A 26,188-nucleotide genomic window follows, 5' to 3' on the forward strand; every position below is an offset into this window, starting at 1 on the left:
GTTCAGGTTAGATGTGGGTAGAATGTTCCCGATGTTGGGGAAGCCCAAAACCAGGAGACACAGTCTTAGGATAAGGGGTAGGACTGAGATGATGAGAAACTTCTTCACTCAGAGAGTTGTTAACCTGTGAGGAGTTCCCTGCCGCAGAGAGTTGTTGATGCCAGTTCATTGGCTATATTCAAGAGGGAGTTAGATATGGCCCTTACGGCTAAAGGGATCAAGAGGTATGGAGAGAAAGCAGGAAAGGGGTACTGAGCGAATGATCAGCCATGATATTGAATGGTGGTGCAGGCTCGAAGGGCCGAATGGCCTACTCCTGCACCTATTTTCTATGTTTCTATAAGTCTAAGTTAGGTTTGGAGTGCATGTGTGTAACTGCACAAAGTGTGGTTAATAAGGTTGGTGAGCTGCAGGTGCAAATAGCCACTTCGGAATGTGATGTGATAACTGAGACCTGGCTCAAAAAAGGGGAGGATTGGCTGCTTAATATTCCTCAGTTCGAGGTATTCAGGAAATAGAGAGAAGGTAGAAAAGGAGGAGGGGTAGCAATTTTGATTAAGGAAAATATTACAATGCTAGAAAGAGAGAATGTCCTTGAGGGATCAAAGACAGAATCTATTAGGCTAGAGTTGAGAAACAATAGCCCAGAAATCCTGGTCGGCTGCTTCCCACGGGCGATTGGGTAAAAAAGTTAAAAAAGATGTGCACCTACCTGTTCCTGCTGCGCCCACACGAGTTCCTGGTCCTGAGGCCTCCACTGACTGCGCGTCGGAGAGCGTGCACTTCAGGACGTGCGCAGGGCTGGAGCTGCAGTCACATGGCTCTGGCAGCCAATCAGGTAAAGTATGTTCTGATTCATAATAATGGGAACTCCGTAAGTTGGAGTTCCCATTATTATGAATGAGAAACCCCCACCAAACACACAAAACTCTCATAAAAAATAGAAAAAATACACCACATGTTTTTATTAATTTAAATTAAAGTTATTTATGTATTGTAAAAAAAATATGTTTCCGATTTTTAAAAACTTTTTAAAATTATGGTTTAAAATAAACTTACCGTAGTGGGGGGGGGAGCGGTGTTTAAACAATAAAATGTATTTTTAAAATTTTATTTTATAATGTTTTTGTGTATTTTATAACTTACGCCTGTAAAAGTAGGCTATGCGCCTGTTTTCAGAACATCTGCTGGGCAAGATATAGGTAAATACCGCAATCTTACCCATGCAAATGTTGTCGCTCCTGAGATGCAGAGGATCTGTCAAGCTGCAGCTTGACAGAGCGGAAAAGCCGGTTTTCAGCGTATGTGCATTGTATGCTGGAAACCGGCTTTTGCGATGCTTTCCCGGGTCTGTACACAATCAGCATGGACCCGGGAGGCCGGAATTTCTGGGCCATCAAAGAAACTACTATGCTACTTGGTGTATTTTATAGGCCACCAAAAAATGAGAAGGCGCTAGAAGAGCGGATTTGCAAAGAAATTACAGAGAGCTTAGGGGCCGGATTTTCGAGAAGTTTGTGCCGCGATTTGACCCTTCATGGCGAAAACCCGGTCGCAAAGCCCGGGTGGAATTCTTGCGTACCTGTTTGCAGCAGCACTTCCAAGTACCGCCGGGGAGAGGTGCGCCAATGTGCAATGACGCAGATTGCTTTTGCGTCGGACTTCCGGCTCTCTCCCGACCCGTACGCCACGTCTAGAATAGCGACAGGTCAAACCTGTCGGTGCAGTCCTATCAGCAGCGGTAAGTATGAAAACCTGCAAGAAAAGGTAAGTTAAAGTTTTTATTTTTTACTTTTTTTTCAGTGATTCGATAGATAAGTGCCTTGCAAATATCTTGGGGAATTCTTTTTTCCCCCCTTCCAAGGCCAGTCTCACAGCGCTCCCGGCCCCAGACTAAATTTGGCGAAATTCAAGGTTTTGCACCGTGAATGCTTGTGCAATGCCACCCTTACCGTGGCACAGACATAAAGGCTGAAAGTTCAGGCTAAAAACGGTAGCACAGCGCAAACGGTAAGTTTCACATATCGTTACCGTTTTCGCCGAAAAACCCTGAAAGCTTAGAATAGTGATAGTGGGGTGATGATTGTGTTAAGGGCAGAGAAGGCGAGGAATTTCTGAAGTATGTTCAGATGAATTTTCTTGATCAGTATGTTTCCTGCCCAATGAGGAAAAAGGCATTGCTGGTTCTAGTCCTGGGGAATGAAGTGGGTCAAGTGGAGAATGTCACATTTGGAGAGCATCTCAGGAATAGTGATCATAGTATCGTAAGGTTTAGATTAGTTATGGAGATAAGCAAGGAGCAATTTAAAATAAAAATACTTAACTGGAGGAGGGCTGAATACAGCAGATTAAGGAGGGATCTGGCCCGGGTAAATTGGAGTCAAAGACGGACAGGCAGAAATGTAATGGAGCACTGGGCAGCCTTTAAAGAGGAGGTGGTTCAGGTACAGTCTAGGTGCATTCCTTCAATTGAACCTTGATTTGCATTTATATAGATATCAGGCAGGCAGGTAAAGATACACTCCACTTCATAGGGAGTGTTGGAATGTTAATTCCTGGATTCTTTTACTTCAATCTGGTTCAGTAAAATTACTGAGTCGAATACCTCTTGTGCTTTGAACAAAGCAGTCTTTATTACCGGCCAGTAAGACCTATCAGACAGAAGATATACTCTCTGGATAGAGCGTACACACTCCCTACGGATAGGTGAAGTTACATCGTAAAGCGTTAACAGTTATACAGTTTTGAAATCAGATAACAAAATACAAATGGATTGACAGTCTTAACTCAGCCACTCATTAGTCAATCTATATGAGATGTTCTTCTTGAAAGCTCAAGTATTGCCTCTAAATGTTTCAATCTAATGGTGTGACTATTTACTGAGACCTTGCAATTCTGCAGATGTATTTCATGTTACAATTATATATTATTGGCAGGATTAGTGACTTGAAACCTTGAGACAGACTGTTAGCTATGCTGATGTTGCACTATTTGCAATCTGACATTCTCCCAGCTATTCTTCCATGGCTTATACATTTTCATATATCCCATTTACTTTACTGTCCTCAATTCCATATATTCCGTTCAGATATCCACATCCCCCCTTTTATCATTCTATGATAACATTTAGGATCATTCTATGAGTATTGCATTGTTGAGTAGTTCTCTAGTTTGTTGGATCATAACCCGGGAACCCTTGACCACAAGAGGGTCTGCTAACCTTGTCATTGCTTTACAGCAGAGGTTAAGGCAACCAACAATCAAACAGCAGGTAATTATTATGATGAGAACAATTGCCCCATGTATTAGATAGGATCTCCAAGATCCACCCAGAAACCAATCAAACCTGCTAAGTTCTTTTGCTGGTGTGGATAACTTTTTCACCTCCCTCCTTATGTGATCGGCAAGGTGGGTTATGTTTTCTGAACTATCAGGAATGTAAGTGCAACATTCAGATCCTATCAGGGCACACGTTCCCCCTTTCTCAGCTAACAGGTAATCGAGGGCCATTCGGCTTTGTAATGCTACGGTCCTTATCGCTACCATTTCAGCTGTGATGCCTTCCAGAGCTTCAGCAGTACGGTTAGCTACCTGTTCCAATATCGTTTCTTTGAATCCATCTAACAGTCTCAGTTAGGGTCAGGGGAACGGTGCGCAAAGGAATTCCCCCTTTGGAATGTATAGGGATATGTGAACACACCCAGCATCTAGTGAAGTGCCCTTTTTCCGCATAAACGTAAGACATATACAAAAAGGTGTTTACATGGAGCTCTCGCCTTTGTCTTCCTTCCCGTGCACCAAAACTGTCATATATCAACACTATTATGCAGACAGTAGCATACAGACACAGTCTCATCTTATAAATAGTCCAATTATTTAGCTGATAAAAAGAGTTCTGTTTTCACGTTTCCCTTCAGGTCTCCGTCAGTGTATTTGGCTGTCTGACAGGTAAGAGTTCAAACTGATCCTCCTTCAACTGCCGTGTTCAGCTATAGGGAGGAGGAGATCTGGAACAGAAACAGGAATTAGACTAACCAGCAAAATTTGTTTAAATGGTGATGAGCTTGCAGTGGTGCAGGTGAACCCAGGCACTTTTCCCCTCAACCTTGGCTGCAGTGGGGGTAGTGAGTGACACCTAAAAAGGCCCCTCCTATTGTGGCTCTAATCCCTTCCGAATCCATACTTCCCTGGTGCCACGAGGGACAATTCGGGTAAAACTGGGAGGTCGAGGTGAGCATCTTGAACCTGGTTGTGAACTAGTCGCAGAGCCTGAGTCAGAGAAAGAACATAGGTGGTCATCAGTCTAGCTGAGATCTCATATCTAGGAACAATTTCCCTCATTAACACCTTAACAACAGTCTGAGTCTTATTGTCCAGGTTAGGGTAGGCTTCAATCCATCTGCTAAACACATCTACTATTACTAACACATATCTGTAACACTGAACTTTTTGCAACTCAATGTAGTCCAACTGAAATGTCTCAAAGGGACCTTCGGGTTGGGGCGTTTTACCCCAATCACAGGGGACTCCCTTCCCTGGATTATGTTGCTGGCCAACCAGGCAACGACTACTGATGTTCTGGGTGAGCGCCTGGAGTTTAGGGTGCCACCAAGTAGCCAAAAGTGTGTCACTCGTGGTCCTTGCTCCACAATGAGTAGCAAAATGCAGACATTCTATAACCCATGAGGCCAACTCGTCAGACATGCAAGTCTGTTCCGCGGGAGTGGTCCAGAGTTTAGAAACATTGTCATAAGTACATGCATAATATTTCCACAACAGTTTATCTTTTTCAGGAGCGTCCCCCTGTGCTTTTATAACATCTTGGATGGTTGGCATTGGTTTTTCCGAGGCTAACTTATCCTTCGCAGGATTTTTAGTCTGACTCATAATTTTGGGCACTACCATCTGTTGGTCACGAGAGGCCTGTTTGGCCTCTTGGTCAGGACAACGATTCCCTATATCAACCAGAGAATTTCCGGTAGGTTGGGCGGTACATTTGACAATGGCAATGCGTTTGGGGAACATGAGGGCTTGCAACAAATCAGATACTAGCTGTTTGAGATATCTCATTCCCCTGTGAGGTTAGGAATCCCCTATTTTTCCATAATTGTCCGAAATCATGCGCCACCCCAAAGGCATACCTAGAGTCGGTATAGATATTGACTTTGAGATCTTTGGCCAAGATACAGGCTTGGGTGAGGGCGAATAGTTCAGCTTGTTGAGCAGAATAGGCGGTTTCAAAGCAGCAGATTCCAAGACCTGATTCTCCTGGTTTACTATGGCGTATCCTGAGATTTGTGTATCTTCTGGATTAATAGAAGTACTTCCGTCAACAAACATAAACAATCATGACTGGGTTCTTCCTCATCTTGGGGTGGCTCAGTAAGAATACAGTCTGGATCTTCCATCAACTAAATCTTCCCTGACTGATGTGGCCTCTTAAATTAAAGATAAGCAATCATGACTGGGTTCTTCCTCATCTTGGGGTGGCTCAGTAAGAAAACAGGCCAGATTAATTGCAGTACAGTGCCGAAAAGTCAGTTTAGGATTGCCTGTGATTTCAGTGGGTTCTGTCGGATAGAGGGCCAGTCCACATTGCCCTGCACTGGGATCTCAATTAATGGGAGTATAACCCACTTGGAAAGAGTCCTCTGCCCACACATGAGGATCCACATAATCAGGTATGTCCGAGCCAGTATGATGCCGTAGAGTTGTTAATACTTTCTCGGGGTCCCCATTAAATTGGACTGTTCGGCCATGTTTTACAATTTGCACATCCCGGCTGGTAGGGTCAGCCTCATCTATGGCCTTGCGTACCATAACTCCCAAATCTTTAGCATGGTGAGGGGCTAATACTTCACGAGCAATATGCGGTGCCATTGTTAGGGGCTGTTTCCACAGATTCTTATCCACTTCCACAAAATCTGCCACTCTTTCCAGTCCAGTCACTCTAGCCCTTAATAGAATTCCCTTCACTTCCCCTTCGTGATCCTGATAAAAGTTCTGCAGGTCCTGATTCTTTCCACTGGGATCGTATGCTAGGGTCACGTGATAGGGTGCCTGCGGCAGGTCCAGAGACCACCACTGAGGGTTTCTAGTGGTATAATACTGCCGCTTAAGGGTTTCCCGTTTTACAATAATCCCATTATCTCCACACTCCAAATGCAACTGGAATTTGCAAAGGAGGTCTCTAGCCATCAAGTTACAGTCCAGATTGGTTGTGATAACAACTCGATGTTCCACCGATTCTTCCTGGTAACCCATTTTAACCGGTTCTGACACTGGGAATGTCGAGACTTGTCCCAGGAATCCTGAAAGTTCCTGTGTTTCAGTAGAAGCAGGGAGTTTAAGCTTTGATTGTACAGAAGACATGAAGGCTCCCGTATCTATCAAAAAGGGTTGCCACTCATTCAGAATGGGTTCGTCGTCCGGGGAGGATCCCTGCACAATCAAGCTGCGTAGTCAATCGGGGGACAATTGACCAAAGGGGTTGTTCTGGGAGAAGTTAGTGTAAGATCCTCCTCTCCCCCCTTGCCCCCCTCCTCTTCCTCCTCTTCCTTTTCCATGCTGACGGTAGGGGCAATTTTTATTCCAATGTCCTTCCTGCCCACAATTAAAACAGTCAATTCCTCTTACCCAGTCCCGGTCTCTTCCCATACCATGCCGGGGACAATAGGGAGGTTTATTAGCAGGGCTCGGGCCGTTTGGTTGTTTAGTATAACCGTATCCTTGCTTATCCATCCAATCCTGTATGCAACACTGCGGTTCTATTGATCCTTCCTCCCGAGATGGCTCTTCCTTTCTAGTCACGTATTCAGTCTTGACCCGGGTTGGGGGCGCACCTCCCCCCTCCCCTTTCTTTTTCTGCCAATAATATCTAACTGCCCTTTCCATCTGTCCGGATAGCGTGAGCAATCAAATAGTTGTTTGAAAATCACAGACATCTATAGAGAGGTGGTCTGCAGCTTGTTGTGCATCAGGGTTTGGCATTCGTCTGACAGGGAATTGGTGTCGGGACTTTGGGATCTTGGAAATCATTTCTAGGCCGGAGGATGTTTCAGAGCTGTCTGACTGCTTGACAGTTCTGCGTCTCGATCGGCGGGGGTGTTTGCTATGTCTTTCACAACTTGGACTGGTAGGTTGACTAGAAGATTTACGGGACTGTTTGTGATGTCGAGATATAGTTCTGCCCTTTCGAGTGTGAGATCTGGTCCTTTCGGCTATATTGCTTGTAAACTGGGGATCCGAATCGCTATCAGAGGATGAGGAGTCAGTTTGGGTTTGTTGCTTTGGTGATATGTGGTTGTTCCTAACTCTTTTTACCGGAGTGTTAGGTGGAGGGTGTTGGGAAGAGGACTGGAGCAAGAGGCCAGGGGGTGCAGGAGGCGCCTTTGGGCGCTGAGTCAGTGGCCACTCATCAATTTCATCATCAGCCTCGGTTAACACAAAGCCAGCCATTTTAACTTGTAGTTGATCAATACCTTTCTCAGAGGTCCCAGAGGATCTCTTAGCAAGTTTCTCGTGCGCACATTCATTCTTTTTTTTTAAAGACGTCTACAGTTTTAACATGTGTTCCCTCTGTCAATGCAAGTCCTAATTTAATAGCATTGTTTGCCAACTCGATAGAAGTGATGCATCTTTTAATTTCTGACAATAATGTCGCCAGGTTGCAATTAAATTTTTTTATCCCCTTTTCCTCGTCCCCTTCTCCAAATTAATCCCTGTGCTTTTTTTTTTTACCTCTACGCTTCTAGTGTCACTTAGAGGCCACTGGTCATCCCCTAATAATTTGTTCAGGGCTCCTGATAATTTTCTAAAGTCTTCAGCTCTTTCAGGGAATTCCTCACATAGCTTTTGTAGCGGACTATCCGCATCCGTGGTTTTATCTAACTGATTACCCATTTTCACACTGCCCCTCGTATTACTGTGTCGCTACGCGTTCGTGTCGTCATGCAATTTAAACAAACTTAAAAATAGACACAGACTTTACAGAACTAACACTGACTTTAACTAACTCCAAATAACCAAACTTTACTAATGCTAACATTTACCCGCGTCACCGCGCGGTTCGCGTCGCCGCGCGATTTCAATACTAAACTACCACGTCGCCTCGCAGTTCACGTCGCCGCGCAATCCGCGTTGCCTCGCAGTTCACGTCGCCGCGCAATCCGCGTCGACCCGTGGCTCGCGTCGCCGCGCGAGTTAAGATACTTTAAACTTTAAAAGATAAACAAGGACTTCTAACACTTACCCGCGTCGCCGCGCGGTTCACGTCGCCGCGCGATTTACAAAATAGACAGACTTCTAACACTTACCCGCGTCGCCGCGCGATTTCAATACTTAAAACTACTTAAAACTCTAAACACTTTAAGACTTACAGACTTACTGCCATTAGCACTGACTTTCGCGATTCGCGTTGCTGCGCCTCTGCGTCACTACGCGTCGGCGTCACTGCGCGTTTACGTCACTGCGCGTTGACGTCACTGCGCGTTGACGTCACTGCGCGTTCGCTTCACTGCGCGTTTACGTCACTGCGCGTTCGCTTCGGCCCTACCTTCCGAGTTGCTGCGGGGTTTTTTTTTAAATTCAATCAGAGCCTAGACGGGCCAAGTGATATACAAGGTCGACGTCGTACCTGAGTTGAACACCTATCTTCTATTTAAATCCCCATTTTATTCCCTGTGAGCCTAATTTTCTAATTTTGATTTCTTATGAGCCTCAATTAATTTCTTTTAGTCTCCAAATTTCCCTATCCTTTCGCGTTACTGCGCAGTTTAAATTCAATCAGTCAATGAAAGCCCTAATTTAATGGAGTTTTTCTGCCAATTGGACAGGAGTGATTTTATATTTTTCATAATTTAAAATCTCAGAACATTTTTTTTTCAGCATCTATTTAGTACGGTTTTTTTTTATAACTAGAGAGAAGTCTGGCACGAAGGCTGTGGACTGCTTTTCGTTATCTCAATTGTTCCAGCCTCAAGGTCGTGTTATTTAATATAATTTTTTTTTTTTAAATCCTTTTGAATCCATCTCAGTTGTTTTGCTGTGCCTTCTCTGAATGTTTGCTTTCAACAAGTTTTTCTCTTTTTTTTAACCACTGGGACCATGTAATTTTTTCTTTTTTAACAAATCTATCCTTTGGGCATTTCCTGGCTCCGCAACTTATCATCCGAATATACGTAATTCAATAAGGTTCACACTCTTAAACTTCCCACATACAGGACAACACTACGAAGGGTTAAAACAAACTTTCATTCTGTTTGAGATAAAACAAACCACAACTCCCCGGCTTTTTTTTTTACAGTAAAAGTCACAGAAGCATTTCTCATTTAAACAGACATTCACAAGAGTCTCTTTTCTTTCCTATTAATTTTTTTTTTGGATCCATGATTGATCATCTATCCCTATCTAGCTCTAACTATCTTTCCCTTTCCAAGTCGCCGCTTGGTTTGTGTCATCGCGCAATTTCCCTATCTCTATCCCTATTCTAAGTTTGAAAGGTATTCACCAGATTGTCCTGGATCTCGTTCAGACACTACCTGAGAACCAGCGAGTGGCTAAACTTTCCTCAGACTTTTGAAACCGGGGGAAACTGGAGCAGTATTGAAATCATACTCACTCCAGTGGCCATTTCCCCCTCGTCTCGTCCAAGGCTAGTCTGGCTCTTAATTCGCAAGTTTTCGGCAGTCGTCCGTTGAGATCCCACTTCTGACACCAAATGTTAATTCCTGGATTCTTTTACTTCAATCTGGTTCAGTAAAATTACTGAGTCGAATACCTCTTGTGCTTTGAACAAAGCAGTCTTTATTACCGGCCAGTAAGACCTATCAGACAGAAGATATACTCTCTGGATAGAGCGTACACACTCCCTACGGATAGGTGAAGTTACATCGTAAAGCGTTAACAGTTGTACAGTTTTGAAATCAGATAACAAAATACAAATGGATTGACAGTCTTAACTCAGCCACTCATTAGTCAATCTATATGAGATGTTCTTCTTGAAAGCTCAAGTATTGCCTCTAAATGTTTCAATCTAATGGTGTGACTATTTACTGAGACCTTGCAATTCTGCAGATGTATTTCATGTTACAATTATATATTATTGGCAGGATTCTGACTTGAAACCTTGAGACAGACTGTTAGCTATGCTGATGTTGCACTATTTGCAATCTGACATTCTCCCAGCTATTCTTCCATGGCTTATACATTTTCATATATCCCATTTACTTTACTGTCCTCAATTCCATATATTCCGTTCAGATATCCACAGGACCACTTATGAAAGTTGTCTGAGATGCTGAATATCTGAAGTAAAAACCCCTAAAATATACTGACCTGCCCTGACAAAATTGAATTGCTCGTGGTAGGATGTTTAAAAACACTCCCTTTAAAAACTAAGCTCCATAATAGCTGCATTATACCTCTGTCAGACAGGAAGCAAAGAGTAGGAGTAAATGGGGACTTTTCAGAATGGCAGGCAGTGACTAGTGGGGTACCGCAAGGTTCTGTGCTGGGGCCCCAGCTGTTTACACTGTACATTAATGATTTAGACGAGGGGATTAAATGTAGTATCTCCAAATTTGCGGATGACACTAAGTTGGGTGGCAGTGTGAGCTGCGAGGAGGATGCTATGAGGCTGCAGAGTGACTTGGATAGGTTAGGTGAGTGGGCAAATGCATGGCAGATGAAGTATAATGTGGATAAATGTGAGGCTATCCACTTTGGTGGTAAAAACAAAGAGACAGACTATTATCTGAATGGTGACAGATTAGGAAAAGGGGAGGTGCAAAGAGACCTGGGTGTCATGGTACATCAGTCATTGAAGGTTGGCATGCAGGCGGTTAAGAAAGCAAATGGCATGTTGGCCTTCATAGCGAGGGGATTTGAGTACAGGGGCAGGGAGGCCACACCTGGAGTATTGTGTATAGTTTTGGTCTCCTAACCTGAGGAAGGACATTCTTGCTATTGAGGGAGTGCAGCGAAGGTTCGCCAGACTGATTCCCAGGATGGCGGGACTGACCTATCAAGAAAGACTGGATCAACTGGGCTTGTATTCACTGGAGTTCAGAAGAATGAGAGGGGATCTCATAGAAACGTTTAAAATTCTGACGGGGTTAGACAGGTTAGATGCAGGAAGAATGTTCCCAATGTTGGGGAAGTCCAGAACCAGGGGACACAGTCTAAGGATAAGGGGTAAGCCATTTAGGACCGAGATGAGGAGGAACTTCTTCACCCAGAGAGTGGTGAACCTGTGGAATTCTCTACCACAGAAAGTTGTTGAGGCCAATTCACTAAATATATTCAAAAAGGAGTTAGATGAAGCCCTTACTACTAGGGGGATCAAGGGGTATGGCAAGAAAGCAGGAATGGGGTACTGAAGTTGCATGTTCAGCCATGAACTCATTGAATGGCGGTGCAGGCTAGAAGGGCCGAATGGCCTACTCCTGCACCTATTTTCTATGTTTCTATGTAAACTTGTAAGCAAGCTTCTGTGCAGAGTGTGATTAATTATTTACATATGGACAAGTTAATAAATGTGAGCTTTGATTATAGGTGGAGGAAGCTGATGACTGGCTGCGACATGGCAACCCTTGGGAAAAGGCTCGTCCAGAGTATGTACTACCTGTTTGCTTCTATGGCCACATAATGCATACCAAAGATGGTGTCAAATGGATTGATGCAGAGGTATGGCTTTTTGCATTTACATTTACCTAGTCAAATTTGGTAATATATTTTTGAATCTAATGTTCATAATCAGAAAAGCGATCCCTTCTAACAATTTGTAATAGTGTTGAACTGCTGCTAAATGTTTATAACTTACAGTAAATGTTAGTAAAATGTTTAGCAAGGCTTTTTGTTTGGTTGACCATTTTAATTCACCAATATAATTCATAAATTATACAAATTAAGAAATCTCCCAAAATGTTGGTCTTAGTAATTTCAAGGATGCGTTGCTTTATAATGACACGGGTATTATACCGTGTATTGCACAATATAGCAATGCCAATAGACTCCCTGTTGCATTGCTCACTTTGTTCAGGATCTGGAGTGTGGTTTCTGATATGCGCTGAAATTCCAGGACAGCCTAACCATGTGTTGAAGTAAAAATATTCCATACATTATTGATAATGAAATATATGGAGAGAGAGTTATCCAACAAATCTAACTAGATCTATAATATATTAAAAGTTCTGTCTCCAGCATGCACTTTCTGCTGTCGCACTTACTTCCTGTATTATTTATCATGCCTGAATCTCACTAATTATATTATTATTAGTGAGTGGATGTTCTTTTAAATTTATAAGTTATTCCGCAACATAGGGTTCAAAGGCATTTATTGGCTTTCGTAGGAATTAAGCTTACACTGATAACTATTATTACCAACAATTACAAATATATAATAACCATTACTAATAATAATTATACATATACTCAGGGTCACATTTACGATTCAAGGTAACGCATCCCAAGTTTCAAGCTTGACCAAATTAGTTGACGAAGCTGTGTCAAATTCTGACACCCCTCTTTTTATACCTTTCTTAGCTGCGTGAGAAACCACATGTTTCAAAGTATTGCTTCATCCAATTAGCTGGACTTTGGTTTTAACTCCCCAAGCCTAACTCACACTCCCTAATTTTCAAAGCTAGAAATAACGGACAGTTTTGTGGCCTCTCCTTATTAGCTAAAACAGTATCTAACTAGAATCCCTTTTACGAACTGAACATTGCTAACAGAAACTCACTTGAAAGCTAAAGTTAATATCAAGAATTTAACCATTTCCTTACATTACTTTGCAGTCCTTTCAATGCAAGATAGTACTGCTGCTCCTACAAGGCCCATTTCCTAAGCATGTTGCTCTAGGTGCACTGCAAATAGATAACATTTGTTATCATTTAATTACATTTTCGGGAGGGTTAAGAATCTGGGAACAATATAACTTTACAGCACTGAAGGAGGCCATTTTCTGGCTCTATATTGGAATAATCCCAAACGAATCCGCTCCCCTGCTCTTTCCCCATAGTCCTGTAACTACCTCTGCTTCAAATATTTATTCACTTTTCTCCTAAGAGATCCAGTAGGCTCGGCCTCAAGAGCTGCCTGTGTCAAATCATTTTCAATGACAATTTTAAATAGATGACCTTTCATCACTGACACAACCAACCAAAGGAAATAGTCTTTCTTTGTCCATCCGAACAAGACATAATTAAAAAAATCTCAACAAAATTTCTTCTTCAGAGTTCTTTAATCCAGTGAAAATTGCCCCAGTAATTCAATTCTCGTCTCATAACTATAGTTTCTCATTCCTGGTACTCGTTCTCAAATTGCAAACGGATGAGAAATAAATTTACCACCAGCCTGAACTGTTAATAGGTAAACCTAGTACATTATCAATGTTTTAGTGTGTCCAAACCTAGCTGTAATTGTCTGCAACACACATAGGTGGATCTGTAACATTTGGAGGACTTGAAGATATATGTCATGTTTGGAATAACATTTCTTTAAGTTTAAAGTTGTGGCTTTAAAGTTTTTTCCTGAAGATTTTTGCACATGTACATCAGTCTGGTGAACCTTCGCTGCACTCCCTCAATAGCAAGAACGTCCTTCCTAAGGTTAGGAGACCAAAACTGAACACAGTATTTCAGGTGAGGCCTCACTAAGGCCCTGTACAACTGCAGTAAGACCTCCTTACTCCTATACTCAAATCCTCTAGCTATGAAGGCCAACATACTATTTGCCTTCTTCACTGCCTGCTGTACCTGCATGCCAACTTTCAATGACTGATGCACCATAACACCCAGGTCTCGTTGCACTTCCCCTTTTCCTAATCTGCCGCCATTCAGATAATATTCTGCCTTCGTGTTTTTGCCACCAAAGTGGACAACCTCACATTTATCCACATTACACTGCATCTGCCATGCATTTGACCTGTCCAAGTCACCCTGCAGCCTCTTAGCGTCCTCCTCACAGCTCACACCGCCACCCAGCTTAGTATCATCTGCAAACTTGGAGATATTACACTCAATTCCTTCATCGAAATCATTAATGTATATTGTAAATAGCTGGGGTCCCAGCACTGAGCCATGCGGCACCCCACTAGTCAGTGCCTGCCATTCTGAAAAGGACCTGTTTATCCCGACTCTGCTTCCTGTCCGCCAACCAGTTCTCTATCCACGTCAGTATATTACCCCCAATACCATGTGCTTTAATTTTGTACACCAATCTCTTGTGTGGGACCTTATCAAAAGCCTTTTGAAAGTCCAAATACACCACATTCACTGGTTCTCCCTTGTCCACTCTACCAGTTACATCCTCAAAAAATTCTAGAAGATTTGTCAAGCAGGATTTTCCTTTCATAAATCCATGCTGACTTGGACCGATCCCGTCACTGCTTTCCAAATGCGCTGCTATTTCATCTTTAATAATTGATTCCAACATTTTCCCCACTACTGATGTCAAGCTAACCGATCTATAATTACCCATTTTCTCTCCCTCCTTTCTTAAAAAGTGGTGTTACATTAGCTACCCTCCAGTCCATAGGAACTGATCCAGAGTCGATAGACTGTTGGAAAATGATCACCAATGCATCTATTATTTCTAGGGCAACTTCCTTAAGTACTCTGGGATGTAGACTATCAGGCCCCGAGGATTTATCGGCCTTCAATCCCATCAATTTCCCTAACACAATTTCCCACCTAATAAGGATATCCTTCAGTTCCTCCTTCTCACTGCACCCTCGGTCCCCTAGTATTTCCGGAAGATTATTTGTGTCTTCCTTCGTGAAGACAGAACCAAAGTATTTGTTTAACTGGTCCGCCATTTCTTTATTCCCCATTATAAATTCACCTGAATCTGACTGCAAGGGACCTACGTTTGTCTTCACTAATCTTTTTCTCTTCACATACCTATAGAAGCTTTTGCAGTCAGTTTTTATGTTCCCAGCAAGCTTCCTCTCATACTCTATTTTCCCCCTCCTAATTAAACCCTTTGTCCTCCTCTGCTGCATTATTAAATTCTCCCAGTCCTCAGATTTACTGCTTTTAAATAATGGGCTTGTCTGGGATTTGAACCCGGGACCTCTCACAAATTTGAATTAACAACCCCTAGACTAACAAGCCGACTGTTTTTAGACCAACGAGCCGACTTAAACTTTAAGTTCACTTATAAACGTGTAAAGTTACATAACTTACAAAAAACATCCAATGTGAGAACAGTTAGAACAGTGAGTGAAGTGACATAAACAAGAAAAACAATAACAACAGCAAAGAAAGGCTGCACCCATCTCTCATCCCTCTTGGTCTAAGGCCGCCCGCTGCGCTTGGTCTTGGGCTCTCTACGACCCCTGCCCACAGGCGGTGGCGCAATGTTTCTGGGGTGCACCAAGATTCTTCTTTCTAACATCTCAGCCACTGGGCACCTCTTGAGGGTGGGGGGTGTTAACGTCACGTGGCAAGTTGGAGGGCCCAGGTGGCAAGTTGGAGGGACCAGGTGGCAAACTGGAGGGCCCAGGCGGCAAGCTGGAGGGCGTGGCCTTGGCCTGTTCAGAGCTTGGTGCGGGGATTGGAGTGGGCGCGGGGTCTGGGCGTGTTCCCTTATTGCAGCAGCTAACTCAGACATTCCCTCCCTCATGGCCTTGGTCATTGCAACTCTCATCCTTTCCACTACCTCTGACATTCCATCCCTCATGGCCGCCTTTCCCTCACCGATGTTAGCGGACATGGTTCCCATTTCCCGTGCCATTACTGTTACTTCTCTCGACAGTCCCGCTACCTCCTCACTCACCCCAGTTATGGTGTCCAGGAGTGATTGGGTAAGCGCAATGCTCTCCCCACCCAATGCCATCATCTGAACCACATCTGTTGCATCCTGCATCTCAGGAGAGTGTGGTCCATGTCTCCTTCCCCTCCCGTTGAATCTGACTCACGGCATCCCACTGAGAGGTGCAGGCTGGGACCTTGGGACCCTGGATGTTTCCTGCTGATTTGCACCAACACCACCACCACCATTGCTGGGACCTGTAACCTCGGAAGGTGGGGCCATGGGTGTGCAATGCTGCGGCACAACACCACCACCGCCACTGGGACCTGCAACCTCAGACGGTGGGAAATCATAGAATGTCGAACCACTAATCACGGAAGAGCCTGGCAAGTGAGATATGTTGACCTCCTCAAGATTCAGTGGAACACTCCTGTCATCGAACCCCTCCCGCATCCACTCAAAATGCCCCTCACGCCCATTTTGTCCTAGAGGGTTGATCTTCTCTTCAGGCTCATCCACGTCTGAATCTTGATTTGGATCATCAGGGGGATTGTCCTCAAGTTCTGCAACGTATAACAGAACAGTGAAATGGTCAGCAGCAGAGGAAGGGGCAGGATGGGTGGCATGAGTAGGCTCACACATAGCAGGCCAGGCAGCAGGTTGATTTGAAGGGCCACGATGACTTTTCATGACTTACCCACTCCCTCACGTGCGAGCCCAGCTTGTGCAGTACGAATGGTTTTTCTTCAGATAGGACCCATCAAAGCAGCGACCCTCTCTTCCAAGGGTTTCAGTGGGTGCAGATTTGCCGGTCCTCCTCCTGTTCTAGTTGTTTCCCTTTTGTTGTGGGACAGTTTCGTCTGTAAAGATTAAAATGCAACTTTTTAGAGAGGGTATCTTTCTGCTGGGTGGGACATATACAGCTGGTCACATTTACAATTGAAATTACATTGATTAAATGGAAATATTACTTACACTAATTACTTGACCAAGGTCCTGCCACTTCTTTTTACACTGCCTTCCAGATCTCTTGTTGATCACCAATCCGCAGAATTCTTCTGCAACTTTGTTCCAGCGTTTCTTCATCTCTTTGGGTGGCACTTTTGTGTGACCTCTGCTGGTATCCAGGTGCTGCCATCTGTTCTCAATGACAGTAACTAGTGACTCGACTTCATCATGCAAGAAATTATTTGTTCTTGGTGGACGTTGCTGCATTATTGCTGCAACTGCTCGGAGACACTAACAGCACTTTTCCACTGCACTTAGTCAAACTGTGATTTTTCAAAACACACAGTCCTCTGAGACACTTAACAGCACTTTTACAATGATTCCAAACACTTTTCCAGGCATGCAACAGATAATTTCAGGAAACATCACAGGCAGGACACTGCTGCTTGCATTCAGCAGTTAATTCGCTTCAGAGCTCTCCTTCTGGCACGCAATGAATAGCACTTTAAAAATGGCCGAGTGCCAAGTTTTGCCGCTATTGTGCATGTGTGCACATCGGGCCAACACCACTGCGCATGCGCGTAGCTGCTGGCATTGTTTTCGGCGTTAGCCTGTTGGTCCGCCTCCCCACTTCAGAATACAAGCCACTCCGGGGACTCGGAAGAGCGGCCAGGATGGGACGACTTTTTTCCGGCGCCGTTTTCAGCGGGCAAAGTCGGTGCACTTAAGGTAGGTGTGCCGAAAACAAGCGATGGGCAAACTTGAGCCCTTGGTTTCCAGCCGTGCGCCACTAGCATTTGGGCCCTCCTTTTCCTCAACTGCACCAATAAAACCTTCAGGTCCCTTTCGAAGAAATTATCAATTTAGCACTTTGAGGCCAATATGGATTGCAATTCCTTTGAGGCCACTGCTGAGTTTCCTAAGAATAGTGCTGACATTTCTCTCGACACTCCCTTGCAGTATCTCAGGATGTTTCTCTGCACCCCTCAAATCACAGAAGGGAGCAGTTCAGCAGCCATGATAAATTATTCTTTCCTGTGCCCAAAATGACTGTCATGTCATTTTTTACGGCCCAAGGTACAATTCAGTTCTTTCCTCCTTGCCAAAGTACTCTCCACTTACTTGATGCATCCTCAGTAAGCTCCTGCCCTTTAAAAAGCTGCTGGCTTTGAAGCTATGTGGCACCGAGACATAGCTAACCCTTGTTGCAGCAGGAGTTGCATTCCAAGACTGCTGTACTGTATGATCATTAGCTAAGCCTGGAAATTTGCACAGGGTCAACATTGGATATTCTCCCACACGTGTATGTTGTGTACAGTACCACCATTCTTGAGCTGGGAACAGGATACGTGCGTTTTCGGGACCAGGGGTGTCTTTTCTTATCGCAATTTGAGTTCTTGTTTTAAAAATATATATACAGAATTTTGAAAGGAAGCAAAGCCTCTAGCACCTGATTTTTATCTGTTGTTGGTAGTTAAGAAATGTTAGCATTCTAATTGCAGGCACCAATGTGAGACAGAGGGAGAGACACAAAAGAGATACACAGATAGAGGGGTCAGACAAAGATAGACTTCCACCAACTAATCAAAGCACACCAAATTTACTGTTTGTTGAGATCTCTTAGAAAGTTACAAAACTAGTGCTGTCAGATATGGAATGCCTCCACCCACATTCAGTGTGTCAGATCCATGACACCTTCCTCCTCACTGCTGACAGACACCAGAAATCGACCAGTGAGTCAGACCCCAAATTCTAAGTTTCCCTGCACAGTTCTACCAAACACGAGGTGCCCCTTCTACCAAGATGCTAGACTAAATAATCCCCCTGTTGCCAAATCCGAACAACCTTACTGCAGTGCTATCAGACTCGAGGACTCCTACCTCAATTCTATCAAAACCCAGGATCACCCCAGTGCTATCAAAGCCCAGCACTTCCCACAGTGCAGCTAAATCTCAGTCCATCTACTAGTATTGCTAAATGCCAGTTAAGTAACTCCAATTTGTACTTCTTGAATATCATCTTACTGTGTATGCTCAGCTTTAAAACTGAAAATTAAATACATAGACATGGGAACCTGAAAATAGATTAAGTAGGGAGGGGAGTAAAGCTGGAATTAGAAAGCAAAAATAAAGAAAGTGAGTTTGAAGGAGAGAGAAAGCAAGCAGGAGAAAAGGGTAAAAAAATAAATTTAAAGGCACTTGTCTAAATGCACGTAGCATTTGTAACAAAATAGATGAGCTGTCTGCACAACTAGATACAAATGGATATGATCTGATAGCCATTACAGAGACGTGGTTGCAAGGTGACCAGAACTGGGAATCAAATATTATGGGGTATTTGACAATCCGGAAGGACAGACAGAAAGAACAAGGAGGTGGAATAGCTCTATTGATAAAGGATGGAATCACTGCAATAGTGAGAAACGATATTGGCTCAAATGATCAGGATGTTGAAACAGTTTGGGTGGAGATAAGGAATAATAAGGGGAAAAAGTCACTGGTGGGCGTGGTCTATAGGCCCTCTAACAGTAGCAACTCTGTTGGTCGGAGTATAAACCAGGAAATAGTGTGGGCTTGTAAAAAGGGAACAGAAATAATCATGGGTGATTTTAACCTCCATATTGATTGGACAAATTAAATTGGTCAGGGTAGCCTTGAGGAAGAGTCCATAGAGTGCATAAGGGCAGTATGTAACGGAACCAACCAGGGGGCAGGCTATCTTGGATCTGGTCCTGTGCAATGAGACAGAATTAATAAACAATCTCCTACTAAAGGATCCCCTTGGAATGAGTGATCATAGCATAGTTGAATTTCAAATTCAGATGGAAGGTGAGAAAGTTGGATCTCAAACTTAAATAAGCTTAAATAAAGGAGACTATGAAGGTATGAGGGCAGAGTTGGCTAAAGTAGACTGGGAAAATAGATTAAAGTGTAGGACGGTTGATGAACCGTGGCATACGTTTAAGGAGATATTTCACAACTCTCAAGAAAATATATTCTAGTGAGGAGAAAAGGGTGTAAAAGAAAAGATAGCCATCCATGGCTAACTAAAGAAATAAAGGACGGTATCCAATTAAAAACAAGGGCATACAAAGTGGCTGAACTAGTGGGAGGCCAGAAGGTTGGGAAGCTTTTAAAAGCCAGCAAAGAGTGACTAAAAAAATGATTAAGAAAGGGAAGATAGACTATGATATTAAACTAGCACGAAATATAAAAACAGATGGCAAGAGTTTCTATAGGTATATAAAAAGGAAAAGAGTAGCTAAAGTAAAAGTTGGTACCTTAGAGGACGAGACCGGGGAATTAGTAATGGGGAACATGGAGATGGCAGAAACTCTGAACAAATATTTTGTATCAGTCTTTACGGTAGAGGACATAAACAATATCCCAACAATGGATCGGTCCAAGTCAGCACGGATTTATGAAAGGGAAATCATGCTTGACAAATCTTCTAGAATTTTTTGAGGATGTAACTAGTAGAGTGGACAAGGGAGAACCAGTGGATGTGATGTATTTGGACTTTCAAAAGGCTTTTGACAAGGTCCCACAGAAAAGATTAGTGTGCAAAATTAAAGCACTTGGAATTGGGGGTAATGTATTGACGTGGATAGAGAACTGGTTGGCAGACAGGAAGCAGAGAGTAAGGATAAACAGGTCCTTCTCAGAATGGCAGGCAGTGACTAGTGGGGTGCCGCAGGGCTCAGTGCTGGGACCCCAGCTATTTACAATATACATCAATGATTTAGATGAAGGAATTGAGTGTAATATCTCCAACTTTGCAGATGACACTAAGCTGGGTGGCGATGTGAGCTGTGAGGAGGATGCTAAGAAGCTGCAGGGTGACTTGGACAGGTTAGGTGAGTGGGCAAATGCATGACAGATGCAGTATAATGTGGATAAATGTGAGGTTATCCACTTTGGTGGCAAAAACACGAACACAAAATATTATCTAAATGGCGGCAGGTTAGGAAAAGTGCAGGTGCAACTAGAGCTGGGTGTCATGGTACATCAGTCATTGAAAGTTGGCATGCAGGTACAGCAGGTGGTGAAGAAGGGAAATGGCATGTTGGCCTTCATAGCTAGGGGATTTGAGTATAGGAGCAGGGAGGTCTTAATGCAGTTGTACAGGGCCTTGGTGAGGCCTCACCTGGAATATTGTGTTCAGTTTTGGTCTCCTAATCTGAGGAAGAGCGTTCTTGCTATTGAGGGAGTGCAGCGATGGTTCACCAGACTGATTCCCGGGATGGCAGGACTGACATATGAGGAGAGACTGGATCGACTGTGCCTGTATTCACTGGAGTTTAGAAGAATGAGAGGAGATCTCATAGAAACATATAAAATTCTGACGGGACTGGACAGGTTAGATGCAGGAAGAATGTTCCCGATGTTGGGGAAGTCCAGAACCAGGGGTCACAGTCTAAGGATAAGGGGTAAGCCATTTAGGACAGAGATAAGGAGAAACTTCTTCACTCAGAGAGTTGTTAACCTGTGGAGTTCTCTACTGCAGAGAGTTGTTGATGCCAGTTCGTTAGATATATTCAAGGGGGAGTAAGATATGGCCTTTATGACTAACGGGATCAAGGGGTATGGAGAGAAAGCAGGAAAGGGGTGCTGAGGTCAATGATCAGCCATGATCTTATTGAATGGTGGTGCAGGCTTGAAGGGCCGAATGGCCTACTCCTGCACCTATTTTCTATGTTTCTATGTTTCAAGGGGCTATGGGGGGGGAGGAACTTATGACAATCACTAAGGAGGTGGTACTCAGTAAGATAATGGGAATAAAGGCAGATAAATCCCCTGGACCTGATGGCTTGCATCCTATGGTCTTAAGAGAAGTAGCGGCAGGGATAGTGGATGCATTGGTTGTAATTTACCAAAATTCCCTGGATTCTGGGGAGGTCCCAGCAGATTAGAAAATTGCAAATGTAACGCTCCTATTTAAAAAAGGAGGCAGACAAAAAGCAGGAAACTATAGACCAGTTAGCCTAACGCCTGTGGTTGGGAAAATGTTGGAGTCCATTATTAAAAAAGCAGTAGCAGGACATTTGGAAAAGCAAAATTCGGTCAGGCAGAGTCAGCATGGATTTATGAAGGGCAAGTCATGTTTGACAAATTTGCTGGAATTCCTTGAGGATGTAACGAACAGGGTGGATAAGGGGGAACTAGTGGATGTGGTGTATTTGGACTTCCAGAAGGCATTTGATAAGGTGTCACATAAAAGGTTACTGCATAAGATAAAAGTTCACGGGGTTGGGGGTAATATATAAGCATGGATAGAGGATTGGCTAACTAACAGAAAACAGAAAGTTGGGATAAATGGTTCATTCTCGGGTTGGCAATCAGTATCTAGTGGGGTGCCGAAGGGACCCCAACTATTTACAATCGATATTAACGACTTGGAAGAAAGGACCGAGTGTAACGTAGCCAAGTTTGCTGACGATACAAAGCTGGGAGGAAAAGTAATGTGTGAGGAGGACACAAAAAATCTGCAAAAGGACATAGACAGGCTAAGTGAGTGGGCAAAAATTTTGCAGATGGAGCATAATGTTGGAAAGTGTGAGGTCATGCACTATGGCAGAAAAAATCAAAGAGCAAGTTTTTATTTAAATGGAGAAAAATTGCAAAGTGCTGCAGTACAGCGGGATCTGGGGGTACTTGTGCATGAAACACAAAACGTTAGTATGCAGGTACACCAAGTGGTCAGGAAGGCCAATGGAATCTTGGCCTTTATTGCAAAGGGGATGGATTAGAAAAGCAGGGAAGTCTTCCTACAGTTATACAGGGTATTGGTGAGGCCACACCTGGAATACTGCGTACAGTTTTGGATATACTTGCTTTGGAGGCAGTTCAGAGAAGGTTCACTAGGTTGATTGTGGAGATGAGGGGGTTGACTTATGAGGAAAGATTGAGGAGGTTGGTCCTCTACTCATTGGAATTTAGAAGAATGAGAGGTGATCTTATCCAAACGTATAAGATTATGAGGGGGCTTGACAAGGTGGATGCAGAGAGGATGTTTCCACTGAAAGAGTAGACTAGAACTAGGGGGCATAGTCTTAGAATAAGGGGCCACCCATTTAAATCTGAGATGAGGAGGAATTTCTTCTCTGAGGGTTGTAAATCTGTGGAATTCGCTGGCTCAGAGAGCTGTGGAAGCCGGGACATTGAATAAATTTAAGACAGAGATTGATAGTTTCTTAACTGATAAGGGTTAGGGGTTATGGGGAACGGGCAGGGAAGTGGTCCTGAATCCATGATCCGATCAGCCATGGTATTAAATGGCGGAGCAGGCTCGAGGGGCCGTATGGTCTACTCCTGCTCCTATTTCTTATGTTCTTATAGATAAAGGAATATATATCTCAAATGTAAAACATGGAGGGCTGGATTTTCTTGCGCCTTGCACCTCTGGTAGCACCCCGGAGAGTCAGTAAAGGGTGTCTGAAGGCGTTACGGCAGGCAGCCAGCTTTTATCGTCCAGCCGGCAAATTTGACTCGGGGTTCGCGGCGGCGCAAAAACTTACCGTCCTGCCCTCTAGTTTCAATTAGGTCAATCGTCGTGCAACCCTCTGCTAGCACCCCGACTGCAAAGTTAGGCCCTAACGCCACATTATACGTCCACTCCAAGTGACGCCTAAAAAACTAGACGGTCCCACGGTCGAGTAGGTGGTATTTAGCACATATTTAAATTGAGCCAGGAGGATCCTAAATCACAGGTCACATTGACTGCAACATTTGCGCACAGCACGCTGCGTGAACAGATGAAGAGAGGCCAAAGCCATCTGGGGAGGAGGGCTTACCCCCACGAGTTTACAGGTTGCAGCGCTCATACCTCCAGCTCTCTGAGGAGCAGTGTGTGAGAAGGCTGCACTTCCGAAAGGAAGTGCTGACAGAGCTCTGCCATATCCTAAAGAAAGATGTACAGCCTTACAGCGCCAACAGGACTGCGCTGCCTGTCGTTCTGAAGGTGACCGTGGCGCTGGCTGTCTATGCCTCCGTCTCCTTCCAGACTGCAGCTTGGGACATATGCAGCATCTCTCAATACGCTGCACATCGCTGCATTCGGCACGTCACAAAGACTTTCTACACCTGCAGAATGGACTTCATTGTAAGGAAAGACATTAGCTTGGATGATGTGGAATCGGTATTGGTGGAGCTACGGAATACCAAGGGGCAGAAAACGCTAGTGGTAGTTGTGTACAGACCTCCAAACAGTAGTAGTGATGTTGGGGAGGGCATCAAACAGGAAATTAAGGGTGCATGCAATAAAGGTGCAGCAGTTATCATGGGTGACTTTAATATGCATATAGATTGGGCTAACCAAACTGGAAACAATACGCTGGAGGAGGATTTCCTGGAGTGCAGAAGGGATGGTTTTCTAGACCAATATGTCGAGGAACCAACTAGGGGGGGAGGCCATCTTAGACTGGGTGTTGTGTAATGAGAGAGGATTAATTAGCAATCTTGTAGTGCGAGGCCCCTTGGGGAAGAGTGACCATAATATGGTGGAATTCTACATTAGGATGGAGAATGAAACAGTTAATTCAGAGACCATGGTCCAGAACTTAAGGAAGGGTAACTTTGAAGGTATGAGGCGTGAATTGGCTAGGATAGATTGGCGAATGATAGTTAAGGGGTTGACAGTGGATGGGCAATGGCAGACATTTAGAGACCGCATGGATGAACTACAACAATTATACATCCCTGTCTGGCGTAAAAATAAAAAAGGGAAGGTGGCTCAACCGTGGCTATCAAGGGAAATCAGGGATAGTATTAAAGCCAAGGAAGTGGCATACAAATTGGCCAGAAATAGCAGTGAACCCGGGGACTGGGAGAAATTTAGAACTCAGCAAAGGAGGACAAAGGGTTTGATTAGGGCAGGGAAAATAGAGTACGAGAGGAAGCTTGCAGGGAACATTAAAATGGACTGCAAAAGCTTCTATAGATATGTAAAGAGAAAAAGGTTAGTAAAGACAAATGTAGGTCCCCTGCAGACAGAATCAGGGGAAGTCATAACTGGGAACAAAGAAACGGCAGACCAATTGAACAAGTACTTTGGTTCGGTATTCACCAAGGAAGACACAAACAACCTTCCGGATATAAAAGGGGTCAGAGGGTCTAGTAAGAAGGAGGAACTGAGGGAAATCCTTATTAGTCGGGAAATTGTGTTGGGGAAATTGATGGGATTGAAGACCGATAAATCCCCAGGGCCTGATGGTCTGCATCCCAGAGTACTTAAGGAGGTGGCCTTGGAAATAGCGGTTGCATTGACAGTCATTTTCCAATATTCCTTAGATTCTGGATCAGTTCCTATGGAGTGGAGGGTAGCCAATGTAACCCCACTTTTTAAAAAAGGAGGGAGAGAGAAAATAGGGAATTATAGACCGGTCAGCCTGATATTGGTAGTGGGTAAAATGATGGAATCAATTATTAAGGATGTCATAGCAGCGCATTTGGAAAGAGGTGACATGATAGGTCCAAGTCAGCATGGATTTGTGAAAGGGAAATCATGCTTGACAAATCTTCTGGAATTTTTTGAGGATGTTTCCAGTAGAGTGGACAAGGGAGAACCAATTGATATGGTGTATTTGGACTTTCAGAAGGCTTTCGACAAGGTTCCACACAAGAGATTAGTGTGCAAAGTTAAAGCACATGGGATTGGGGGTAGTGTGCTGACGTGGATTGAGAACTGGTTGTCAGACAGGAAGCAAAGAGTAGGAGTAAATGGGTACTTTTCAGAATGGCAGGCAGTGACTAGTGGGGTACCGCAAGGTTCTGTGCTGGGGCGCCAGTTGTTTACATTGTACATTAATGATTTAGACGAGGGGATTAAATATAGTATCTCCAAATTTGCGGATGACACTAAGTTGGGTGGCAGTGTGAGCTGCGAGGAGGATGCTATGAGGCTGCAGAGTGACTTGGATAGGTTAGGTGAGTGGGCAAATGCATGGCAGATGAAGTATAATGTGGATAAATGTGAGGTTATCCACTTTGGTGGTAAAAACAGAGAGACAAACTATTATCTGAATGATGACAAATTAGGAAAAGGGGAGGTGCAAAGAGACCTGGGTGTCATGGTACATCAGTCATTGAAGGTTGGCATGCAGGTACAGCAGGCGGTTAAGAAAGCAAATGTCATGTTGGCCTTTTTCATAGCGAGGGGATTTGAGTACAGGGGCAGGAAGATGTTACTACAGTTGTACAGGGCCTTGATGAGGCCACACCTGGAGTATTGTGTACAGTTTTGGTCTCCTAACTTGAGGAAGGACGTTCTTGCTATTGAGGGAGTGCAGCAAAGGTTCACCAGACTGATTCCCAGGATGGCGGGACTGACCTATCAAGAAAGACTGGATCAACTGGGCTTGTATTCACTGGAGTTCAGAAGAATGAGAGGGGACCTCATCGAAATGTTTAAAATTCTGACGGGTTTAGACAGGTTAGATGCAGGAAGAATGTTCCCACTGTTGGGGAAGTCCAGAACCAGGGGTCAC

At 44.0% G+C, this 26,188-nt stretch overlaps 1 protein-coding gene across 7 annotated transcripts in view; it reads left to right on the forward strand.

The window, feature by feature from the left end:
• Positions 1-26,188, forward strand: part of pygl (phosphorylase, glycogen, liver) — a 260,396-nt gene that overhangs the window by 19,346 nt on the left and 214,862 nt on the right. For all 7 annotated transcript variants that reach the window (XR_011593114.1, XM_070879224.1, XM_070879226.1 and 4 more), the window contains one exon: positions 11,554-11,685. Coding sequence is in view for 6 of the 7 variants with exons in the window: in XM_070879224.1 (XP_070735325.1) it covers positions 11,554-11,685 (132 nt within the window). In the remaining variant the exon portion in view is untranslated. The remainder of the gene's footprint in view (positions 1-11,553; positions 11,686-26,188) is intronic.

The sequence above is a fragment of the Pristiophorus japonicus genome, chromosome 4 (assembly GCF_044704955.1).
Source record: "Pristiophorus japonicus isolate sPriJap1 chromosome 4, sPriJap1.hap1, whole genome shotgun sequence".
NCBI classification, from domain to species: domain Eukaryota; kingdom Metazoa; phylum Chordata; class Chondrichthyes; family Pristiophoridae; genus Pristiophorus; species Pristiophorus japonicus.